Source organism: Henckelia pumila, chromosome 2, assembly GCF_033568475.1.
Source record: "Henckelia pumila isolate YLH828 chromosome 2, ASM3356847v2, whole genome shotgun sequence".
Lineage (NCBI taxonomy): Eukaryota > Viridiplantae > Streptophyta > Magnoliopsida > Lamiales > Gesneriaceae > Henckelia > Henckelia pumila.
This window is the reverse complement of record NC_133121.1, coordinates 44,079,520-44,092,042: the sequence shown is the minus strand read 5'-3', so window position 1 is coordinate 44,092,042 and position 12,523 is coordinate 44,079,520. Positions and strand designations below refer to the sequence as shown.

Here is a 12,523-nt window from a genome sequence, read left to right as displayed (position 1 = left end):
CGTCTCCGTGCTAATCTCTATTTCTAGAGAATGTCACGGTCATTTTGTTGCATGGTACCCTTTTACATTCACTCATTCACGAGGTTTGTTTTTGGAAGTGTCTTTTGTTAAGATGGTATTGTGCAAGCTTTAAGATGGTAGCTATTCTAGAGTCTTGAAATTCAAGCATAATTAAAGAGATTACCTTTGAGTGCTACTTAAGTTATTATTTTCTTGACAAGGTTAATTGATATAAATTGATGGCAAAAACTCTTATGAAACGGTCTCAAGGGTCATTTTTTTTAGACGGGTCTCTTATATGGGTTATTCATTAAAAAGTATTACATTTTAGCCAAAAACTCCTATGAGACGGTCTCAATGGGTCATTTTTATGAGACGGATTTCTTGTATGGGTAATCCATTAAAAAGTATTACAATTTATGCCAAAGTATTACTTATTATTATAAATATGGGTAGGATTGACCCGTCTCACGGATGAGACCGTCTCACAAGAGTGTTACTTTACATTTTATGTCAAAATTATTACTTATCATTATAAATATGAATAGGATTGATCCGTCTCACAGATGAGACCGTCTCACAGAAGTGTTACTCTAAATTGATAATGACCGTTTGTTTGTTTTTTTTTTTTTCAAAACAATAAAAAGATGGGAGGTTGCTTGGTTCCAATATTGAGCATTAGGACCTTGACCCTTGAAAGGTTTGGCGAGGAACAAACTCAATGCTAAATAAGTGCATGTACAAAGACTCGTTTTAAAAAAAAAAAAAAAAAAAAAACGAGATTTATTGGTCATACAGCTTAACATAGATAGATATATAGATATTATATTATATATATATATATATATATAATAATAATAATAATAATAATAATAATAATAATAATAATAAGAGTAAAATTCATTTGGATACATGAACTATTGATAAAATGTTAAATTGGTATATGAACTGTTGAAAATGATTTAATTGATACATAATCAACTTATAAAACCAATTTTACCCTTTACCAACATTATTTAAAAGTCAAATATTTTTGTTAAATTAAATAGATACGCATTTTATTTTTTAAAATTATTTTATTAATAAAATTATAAGCATAAATTTATATTTATTGAAATTTTATATTAATACGAACATGCACATACACACATATATAACAATTGATAAATTATATATTTAAAAATAATGTATATTAAAAATATATAATAAAATATATTTTTTGTTTATCTATGTTATAATATTATTATTTATATTAATCAAATTAAAAATGATATATATGTGTATGTGTGTTTTATTTATGATCTGAAAATTTTACGTTGAATATTTTTTCGTATACATGATATATAATTTTTTTATAGCATATTAATAAGTAAATATGAATTTATATTTACAATTGTAATTAATACAATAATTTAAAAGATAAAAATATGTATATTTCAATTAATCAATTTAATAATAATATTCAACTTAAAATAATTTAAGTAAGGGCAAAATTGACTTTTGAGTTTAGTTATATACCAATTAAATCATTTTTAATAATTCGTGTACCAATTTAACATTTTATCCAAAATAATTTTTACTCATAATAATAATAATAATAATAATAATAATAATAATAAATTGAGGTGATTGATTTATTAAAACCCTATCACATGATGGCTGACAATGCAACCTCACCTTTGTCACGTGCTTACTTGGACCCCACGAACTAAAATTGAAAAGAGATATTTTTTTATTATTCACAAAAAATATTATTTTAAAAGTGGCTGCTAGGGAAAGAAAATAGTTATGCATGGTTTATAGTGTTTTTTTGTACAAGAAAAAAAATAACGGTGGTGATGGCCATTTAATAATTTCAGACTCAATCTAGAACACCATTTTATTACAGATTTTGAAGCGAAATGAAGTATTTTTTTTTTAGTTTAATTGATTTAAATTTTTAACTAAATTTTACAAGAATACATATGATGACACGCAGTATACCGCCGCACTAAAAATAGCACATACCATATGTTTCTAATGATGCAGGTAAGTTTGTAAAAATTTTGAAAATCATTTAAAAAAACTAATGAGTTTTCAGACAAGTGAAAGCTTAATCTTTGATTTGGGGGAGTTGGTATATCTTTCAATTAGAGTAACTTTTTCTCATATTTTTATAATCGTAAGATCGTATGGTTCTCATATTTTTATAATCGTAAAATCGTATGGTTCTTCACATTCTAATAAAAATCGACCTCATATGTTGATGATCCAAAAACTAAAATTTCATCTCATGTATTGTTGGAGAAACACACGTGTAGCACTAAAAAATGTCCAATTTGGATTCTCAGTGGGGTGTTTGGGTTGGTGGAATTAGATAAATTTTTGACAAATGATTAGGTGTTCGATCGATCCTTTTTGTCAATACCTTCTCAAACGAGTCTGTCTCACAATACTTACTCAATGTGATTTACTTGACTATCATAATTTACAGACTATTATATTAGCATGAGGATTTACCCAATGCACATTAAACGATAGAGATTGCATATTCCCACTACTTACAAAAATAGTCCAATTTGGGGTATATGTCATGTCTTTATGTGGGACTTGTAATAGTAAATGCACATGATTTTAAATGAAACATGTGACGTAAATTGGCCAAATAATAGACCTTGTAACTATTCAAAACTAAGCCAAGAGTCGCCTTTTTCATTTCGTGTTATTTTCATTGCAATTTAAGCTTAGCATTACTGTTATGGGAACCAACATTTTAATTATTAGGTCGACAGATGGTGCTCAACATTAACAAAAATAAAGAAACTGATGAGCAAATCACACCATTCAGCAAACTCTTAAAATGTTAGGTAGTGTTTGGAAAAATTTTTAGGTAGTGTTTGAGAGAACTTCTAAATTAAGATTTTTCAGTTTTTATATAACAAAATTTTGAAAATTTATGAAATTGTGTTAAAGAACTTTAAGAAAGCATTTCTCAGCTTTTTTTTAATAAAATTTCGCAAAATTTCAAAATTTTTAAAGAAAAAACTGAGAAATACTTCCTAAAAATTTTTCAAAACACTACCTTATTAATATTGGATTTATTGGAAACAACCGTTAATCCTAGCATGTGTGAGAAAATGATGCAAGAATTCAGATGAGCAAAAATATAACATATAACATATAAATTAAATAAAAAAGAAAGAAAATATAACAAATGATATTTGATAATATATACAAAATAGTGAAAATTAAGTCCTCAAAGCTTGATGTGAGTTACAAGTGGAACAACAGTGATAATCATTATATTAAGTCCAAGCTGTAACCATCGTGCTTAAACGTGGGTCAAGGAATATAATAACATGTGTAACACTTACTATATCGTAAATATTTACTTATTTACTATTATGGATTTATCTCAAAAACTACAGGGGAGCCAAAACTAATTAAAGAAAAACAGACTGGTCCAAATGCTATATTTTTCAGGAGAAAATAATTAGAGAGAGAATCAAGCTGTAAACTTGGACATTAGTGGTGCAGTCTCGTTGACAAAACATGAGAGATCGATTCTCAAGGCCCAAGGGTAAAGGATTGAATTTATTTATTATTATTATTATTATTTTTTTGTAAATACGTATTCACATAATCAATTTTCATTGATTTTGTTGTATAATTAACACATAATATAATATAATGTTTTCACTTGTAAAATTACAAACTTTAATATTATTTACATACATACATGGCATACGAAAAGTATATTAAATGAAAATACTTAATTTATCAATTTACATTAAAGAATACATGTATAAAGCGTAATAATGTTTTATTACATTTAGCTATATGTAAACTTTATTAAATGTAAAATATAATATACATTTTATTTTAATTCTTGATATAAGTGGAATTAAAATAGACTTTTCTAAAAAAAAAAAACTAATATATAGATGATTCCACATTTTATTCCTTGCTTGCTAGTCTCTCGCAAAAAAAGTAGGAGTAAAAACAAATGGGATAGAATGAGAAAAACAAGGAAAAGAAAAACAAAGGGCACTAAAGTAAATTAAATATGTAACCTTTTTTTTTTTTTTAATTTTTTTTTTTCCAAAAGAGAGACAATCAACTACCTTTACCCGATGAGTTGGAGTCGATCCAAGTGGGCTTGCCACTCGTTTATTTTTAAATAAGTTTTTTAAGTATTATTTATTTATATAAAATTGCATGAAAGTTTTTGGTCATCAATTATTATTAATTCGTTTCACATTAAAAAAAAAATTAACTTGGTGGTAAATATGAGATCATAATCTCGAATGCATGACCCACACCACATCCAAAAATATTAACCAGTTAATCAGCAATTACTCGAAATGGGACGGATGTGTATGATTTGGGTGGTGTGAAAGTGTGATATTTGAACCATAGGTTAATTAAATGAAGGCATGCATTTCATATTAATTAATAATATGAAGTAAATATTTGTTTACTTCCTCTTTTGCCCCTAGTCTCACTCATCAAAAGCCCACCCTTCTCACCCTCGCCCTCTCACTTTCACAACACACACACACTCTTCTTCTACAAAAGAAGCCCCTTCCCCTTTTTCTCTCTACCGTTACTCTGTTTTTGCCCATTTTAATTTCCTGAAATTAAATCAACAATTCCGGGAGGTTGAATTTATACATTCATGGAGTATTTCGTTGGAAATTATGCAGAATTTTCTTCTTTGGAAAATGGAAATTTGAACAACAACAACAATAATAATGGCGTTCATTTCATGGTGGATGATTTGCTCGATTTTTCCAAGGCGGATGAGACTATGACCGACGCGTTTTTCGAGAGCTTGGGAGGCAATTCCGGTGACTCATCCACCGTCACGGCGGTTGACAGCTGTAATTCATCGGTTTCCGGCGGCGACGGACAGTTCAACGGTAATGTCAGCTGCCGCAGCTTCAACGACTCGCAGTTTTGCAGCAACGAACTCTGTGTTCCGGTAATTGTTATTTAATTCCCCTTCTCTGCCAGAATTTTTCATTCATGCTTCTGTATTTTGCGATTTTCTGCATGGAAAATGTGTTCTCTATACATTATGCTTGCGTTTTTTGTGCGCACCGACATTGATTGCTCCTGCAAATTTCAAAAAGATGTAGCCGCGATTACAGTAATGATGAATTTCTTTCACACAATTAAAATTTCATGCTAAACATTTTTTTTTCCTCTGCAGTATGATGATTTAGCTGAGCTAGAATGGCTGTCGAATTTCGTGGAAGAATCCTTCTCGACGGAGGACCTCCATTTCATCCCCACAAACACCACAGCACCCGCCGCAAAAAACGTCGCCACCGACACGTCTTCTTCCGTCACCACCACCCACTCGCCGCCAATTTTCTCCACCGATGTCTCAGTCCCCGGCAAAGCCAGGAGCAAACGCTCACGCGCCGCACCCTGCGACTGGTCTTCTCGCCTCCTGCTCGTTTCCCCTTCCCCAAACCTCAAAACGACACCGTCAATCAAAAAACATCCAGAAGAAACTCCGGGCCGGAAATGCCTTCACTGTGCTTCGGAGAAGACCCCACAGTGGCGAACCGGGCCGATGGGCCCGAAAACCCTGTGCAACGCCTGTGGGGTCCGCTTCAAATCGGGTCGACTCGTGCCCGAGTATCGACCCGCCGCGAGCCCGACTTTTGTGACCACGAGGCATTCGAATTCACACCGGAAAGTGATGGAGCTCCGAAGGCAAAAGGATCTCCAAAGACAGCAGCAACAACAGAACCAGAATTTGCTCAGTCAAGTATCCATTTTCAACGTATCCAACGGCTGCGATGAGTTCTTCCTTCATCATCGTGAAAGTATCAACGGTCGTGATTACAGGCACATGATATAGTGAGTGTGCAAGCACGTATTAGATTACTGCCCCACATGCCTCAGCCTCCTAGTTTTGCCAAGAAAAAATCTATCCTAATTCATAACCTCTTTTTTGTTCTAATTCACCATGGTTTAGATCGATATTTGATTTTTGAAGTAGAAGTGGAGGGAGAAGATGGCCAATTCAATTGTAGAAGTTATTATAATGCGTTTATTCCTAGCTTTTGCAATCAATTCATAAGCTTTTTTTATTTTTTTATTTTTAAAGATTATTTTTATTTTATGTATCAAACATCGTTGTTAAGATTAGATGACTAATCACAATTTAAAAAAATGTACCAACATTTTTTTTAAAAAAAAAACCGTCAAATTTCAAATTCATAAACGGGAATTATTATGCAAGCTAATGATTCATACTCGTGTAGTTTTGTTGCTATAAATATCATGATCATAATATATATCTCATTTCTTCGTGTATTTAAATGCTCTCGGATATACGCAAAGATTTTTTTGGACTAGACTATTGCACAAGACTTTCTTAACGCGGTTTATCTGAATAGCGTAGTTTGCAGGCTATTGCGTTATTCCATGGTTTACCCAATACACATCGAAAGATAACGATTGCAAGTTACCACATCAAAAAAAAAATAGTAACAAAAAAAGATGAAATATAACATTATCGTTTATATGGTAAAGGTTCATAGAAAACCCAACAAATAAAGAGATCTCCAATTATAATTAGGATTTCAAATTTAAATAGATTTTGGTCGAAAAAGTATATGGTTCCTTCTCTTTTCTTTTGTGTGTGTTTTTGGCTTGTTAACAAAGTAAAGATGAAAAATATTTTTGAAGGGTGGGAAAAAAAAAGTGAGTATGAAGAAATATGAAGCTGGAAAGTAGTTGCTTACAATCATGGGAATGGGTGCAGAGCTTTTATCAAGGAGCAATGGGCCATGGGATTGCGGGGAGATTGTGTCTATTTCTTCAAAGTTTGGGAATTTGCACATGGAGGGCCTCTTTCTTTCAACCAAAAAATCAATATTGCTCTCCCATCTCCATTTTAATTTTTAGCAATATATATATATATATATATATATATATATATATATTTTAAAAAAACATATATATGTATAACAAAACTTGACGTTATATAAACAGTGGTTTTTTTTTTTGACGGGATAAACAGTGGTTTTTAGATATAGATGGACAATCTTTTTTCGGGTTTTTCACATTCATCTTAACTATATTTAAACATCCATTGTATTTTTGTCATTTGAAAAGGAAGACATGTTTCAAATATATTTAATACAGGGGAGCTAAGGGCAAAAATCATTTTTCATGTTATAAATTACTCTTTCTATCTAATATATTTAAGCTTATGTATGTGTTCACACGAATGAAGAAAGTATTTTGAAAAGTTATTTTGGAACAAAAAAATTGAAGTTTACCCTTATTTAATGAGTTTTTTTGTTAATTAAATGAACAAATTAGTTATTTCAAAACAAATTAAATAGGGGTGGTTGGTAAAATACTAAAAAATAATAATAAATATGAAAATTAGACTATATATTTGGGACGGAACCAGTACGAGAGTACATTTACGCATAAATGACTACAAATTATATGTATGCTTCACCGTCCTAGATAAAATGGATTTTTTTTTTTGAGAATATAGATAAATGGAATTTTATAAGCATTTAGGTTGAACATTTTTTTTTTGCCTTTCAAAAAAAATGGTTGAATTTTTATTTTTATTTTTGAAAAGAGGATAAAAATTTCAAGTAATAGTCAAAAACTACTTTTATCTCTAAATATTCGTTGACTCATTGTATTATACATACTGATAAAAGAAGTGAAAAATTAACACTGGCATGGATTTCAGTGATTAATTTACTTAATTATATTGAATTAACGTGGTGTTTGTAGATATAAATAAATTAAGAACATCGTGTGGTGTACGAAGTATGCTCACATGGAAGTGCCTTTAGAATCAACGTGGGGAAATTTTTCGAAAATTTGTCAAATAAAATTTAATTATTAGCTTGCTAAATAAAAATGTTTAGATCTTAGTCATGGGTGTCTCATTAAAAATAAAGCTAATTAAGCTTGGTCCCTTGTGGCCATATAACTGTCTACCTAATCCTAGGCATTTGCCCTTCCTCAGGGCCCACCGTTAATATCCGTAGTCAACTTGGGAAAACTCCAATATTTTTTTATTTTTCTCGCATAACTTAAAATATCAATTATTAACTCGCGTATTTTTATAGTTGAAATAATTATATAAATATCATAATTTTGTTATTTTTAAATTAATAAATTGTAACACAGTTTTTCTTATTAAATAATGATATAATAATTTAAAATTTAGAAGTATAGATATAAATTTAAAAAATATTTAAATAATTTAAAAGATTTTTGAAAAATGAATAATGTTACACCAGCACACACTAAAAATAGTTACTCTAGTTTTTTATAATATAGTATAGATAGAAAATAGATTTTTAACTTTAAATTTATTTTCTATTCAATCACATTATGAAAATTTGATATTTGAATTAACACAAAATTTTGTGAGATTGTCTTGTAAATCAATTTTGTGAGACAAATCTTTTATTTGGGTCACCAAAATAAAAATATTATTTTTTATGTCTTTTTATTGTAAAAATTTGACAAAGACCCGTGTTACTGATAAAGATATCCGTAAAATTGTCTCACAAGAGACTTACTCTTGGATTCCTACACAAATTATCAATAAATTTTATTTTTAAAGTCAAATGGATAAAATTAATGTATTCTATATGTTAATTAGCACAAGTACTAATTTATGTGCACGTACGATTATCATTATTATTATTATACAAAACGAGTCTGCTCCGCAATTTAATTCAAAATTTGAATAAATGGGACGACTTTTACATTTTTTTTATAGGGAGAATCGATCGAACCCTACGTATAGATCCGAAGAAACTTACTCTCTGCGATGAAGAAAATTTGCTAGTTGCTACCATACGGATCGGTGAAGGTTGATTATATATGGATTTTCTCAGTGCACAGGGGAAATGAGACTATTTCCACAAAATGACAATATTAGCCCTTCAAATTATAAAAATGTACTTTCCAGTACAATGTATGTGCACCTATAAATTCCAAAAAGTACAAAAAAAGCATTCATTTTCCATACAATAAAATCATGTGGTCATGTTCAAGTATATACATGTATACATATATATCATATGCATAAACAGATGCATACATGCATTATATATATATATATATATATATATAATTTTATTTTTTGGAATATTATTAGTTGGAGGAGATTACATACATGTGAGGTGAAGCGGGGGGTGAAGTAGCACATGCGGTTGGTTATGTGATGTGCAGGAGCAGGATGCTTTGGATAATTTATATATAAGACCTAAGAAGACATGGCATTGTTGTCTATGTCTTGGGATCTTTCCATGTTATTTGATCAAGGGTGGTTATTATGTTGTCTCCCATTCCATCTTTTACTATTCACAAATATTATTTTACGGAAAATGGTAATTTTAGTCACACATAAATATATAGATAATTGATTGTTGATCTCCGTTATTATCAAATTTTAGTTTTGGTTATTTACTTTTCGATTTTTTTTCTTTAAAATTAGTTATTTTTTAATAAGAAATTAAGTTGACGTAACACTGCATACACAATAGTCATAACACACACTTTCTCCCCTGTGGTATGAATCTAGGTGCAAAAACCCTTTGCTATTATATAGTCCTCGGCTCTCTTTCAAAAACTCGTGTATTTCGCATTAGCGCCACATATAAAAATTCCCACAAGTAAAAAAAAAAATCCAAATAATGCTAAAAAAAGACTCTTTGGACATAAAAAAAAAATAAAATAAATTTTCATGGGTGAGTTGGGTCAAAAACATCTTACAAAATTGACCAATAATAATTTCATAAGATTTTTTTGTGAATACATCACATAACACGTAGAATTAATCAATATAATCGAATCTTGTACTTATTACCATGCTCTCTGATCTACAAAAACATCAATTACTTTTCAACTATGTAAATATAAAATGGTGTCAATTAATTTTTTAAAAAAATATTACAAGGGGATGTTCTTTTATTTAGTTTTCTGCCCTTTTCAATATAAAATAAAACTAATGGGAACTTTTCATATGAATATATTTACCAAATTAATCGGGCACACACTGATCACGTGGCCCATGGGCTTCATAAACATTATTATTTTGAGTAAATGGAATTAGGTTGTTGGTCAAAGGACACAATTAGGTGTATTTCCATGGTGACAGCTTCAATTGAGGTAATGTTGTGTTTTGTTCATCTCTCTTCTTTTAATATTTGAGCTCGTATCTTCGAGCACGATTTGGTAAATTGATTATTTAAATCCAGGTATATATCAGCTAGCCCTCGTAATCATAATTCTTTGGTAGAGTCAGTGCATAACATACTCTATGTATTTTTCTATCCATGGAGTACATTGAATGCACATAAATGATTATAACAGAGTTTCTCTTATTTGTATTAATCGTTACTATGACAAGAACGTTTTTATGTGGTACGATTTAATAACTATTTTTGTAACTCCAGAATGCTTCAGTTTATGCTCCTACCTATTATTTGGATATACTAAAAAAAGATGTACGGTCTAATGAGGCTATTAAGAAATATTAATATCGTAATTTTACCTAAAAATCAAGTCAAATATTAGTTAAATCTAATTTTATATTTAACCTCCAATCAAATTTAATTTAAGTGGCCCAATTTGCACTCTGAAAATAAATCATTTGAGGCTGCAGGACGGATTCAGAATTTTGTTAAAGAGGAATACGGACTCAGAGATCACGACCATCAAGCAGGGACGGATTCAAAATCTTTTGTTATGGAGGATATATATAATCACTCATAACACCATAATAAAAGATAAAATATAATAACAAAATATAAATGATACATATTTTTTTAATTTCAAATTTAATTTACAATATCCTCTATGACTTGGAATTTTCTGAAATAATTAATAACAACAAATTCAACAAGCTACAATTATATCTCTTTCAATGTAAGTAATTAAACTATCATTCAAACATTCATCTTCCATTCGATTAATAGATTAAAACTTTGGTTGGAATATCGGAAGAAATATAATTTTTTCACTCTTCAAACGTGTATTACTTACCTATATATATGTAACGTCACCCCTGATTTGAGACACATATTCAAATTATTTGAGTTCGGTGGGTTTATTTGAAATTAATTATTGAGCTTTTAGTGACCCGACTCAAATCACCTACTAATAAGAACTGTTAAGCATGCAATTTAACTTTAAAACATATAACTAAAAATACAATAGAAACTTAACTAGGAAAACCGGAAAATTTATGTAAATTAATGTACAACCCAATCGAATAAAGTACAAGTTGATCAACAAGCTTAAACTAAACCACCGGTAACCACCGCTCCCATGTACTGGTCACAGACCGAACACAGATCTATCTCCTGATCAACCTGCAAATTGCGATGTTCAATGAGGTGTCCAAGATAAAAGCTGGACATGAACGCTAATGCCCAGTACGTAAAAATGATTATACAGTCTATGCAATGCATGCAACATAAAACATGAACATGAATTATCTAGTAAACAGGGATCAAACTCTGGAATATAACAAAGGGGCCACCAGTATGCGCACGTGGCCCTCAAAGATACAGTTGGCGCCAACACATACTGACTCCGATCTTGGAATGAAACCATCCTGGGTAACCACACATGTTATCCTGCCGATACATTTGGTGTCATATGACACCGATCATGCAAGAAAAACTAGTCTGAGCGACCCAAAAAATTGGTTATCTCCAAAGGATAATAGGCTCAATATGATATGCAAATGCAACATATATAATCATGATAATATATACATGCATCATATGGCAGGTGTTGAGATCGGTTGCGAGATGTCCCGTATTTTAAAAATATTTAATGAAAATAGTAGCGGAAAAAAGGTTGGGAAAATTTTTCTGAACTTAAAACCATACATGGAATGCATCACACCAATTCCAAAAGAATTTAAAATTTAAAATCTTTAACAATAAAACTCGTGACTCAGTGTTCACGAAGTCTAGGAAACACTGATACAACCATATAACAAAGACCATTTAAAATACGGCACATCAAAACTCACTACTAACATTTAAATAGGATGGGAAAATGTGAGTTACTATAAATAAATTACATACATCAAATATATTTAAAATAATCAAAGAACTCACATAAAAAAATATCAAACTGAAATGAACATTTAAAAGACAAAACCTTTGAAATACTCAAAAATTATCTTTAAAAAAATTGACAATAAAATAATTAAATCATTACTTTTAAACATCGTACATAAAATATTGTAACAACATGACATAAATAATCATAGGTAAATCTTTTCCCTTTAAATACATCAGAGTTTTTGAACTGTCGTGTCATGCAATGTCTTCGCCTCATGGACTCTTCAGCCGTGCTACCAAAACTTTTAAATCGAATCTGCTAATCCAACTACACCATTCAAGTATAGTGAGTCTAAAGACTCAGCAAGATTAAAAATATGCATATCAATAACATCATAACTTTCAAAATGATTTAAACTTAAAATAACATGTGTATACATAACATGATACTTTAA

General features: G+C 30.1%; 1 protein-coding gene across 1 annotated transcript; it reads left to right on the top strand.

Moving 5' to 3' along the window:
- Positions 1-4,542: 4,542 nt before the first annotated feature.
- LOC140883472 (GATA transcription factor 9-like) lies at positions 4,543-6,060 on the top strand. The gene is made up of 2 exons (XM_073289953.1): positions 4,543-4,963; positions 5,195-6,060. The coding sequence occupies exons 1-2, from the start codon at positions 4,658-4,660 to the stop codon at positions 5,852-5,854; spliced, it is 966 nt and encodes a 321-aa protein (XP_073146054.1). The 5' UTR covers positions 4,543-4,657; the 3' UTR covers positions 5,855-6,060.
- Positions 6,061-12,523: the final 6,463 nt, after the last annotated feature.

Bases quoted from the DNA above. Each gene is read 5' to 3' on its own strand.
- LOC140883472 (XM_073289953.1), top strand. From the start codon at position 4,658: ATGGAGTATTTCGTTGGAAATTATGCAGAATTTTCTTCTTTGGAAAAT. The intron at 4,964-5,194 runs GTAATTGTTATT...TTTCCTCTGCAG, and splicing joins GCAACGAACTCTGTGTTCCG to TATGATGATTTAGCTGAGCT.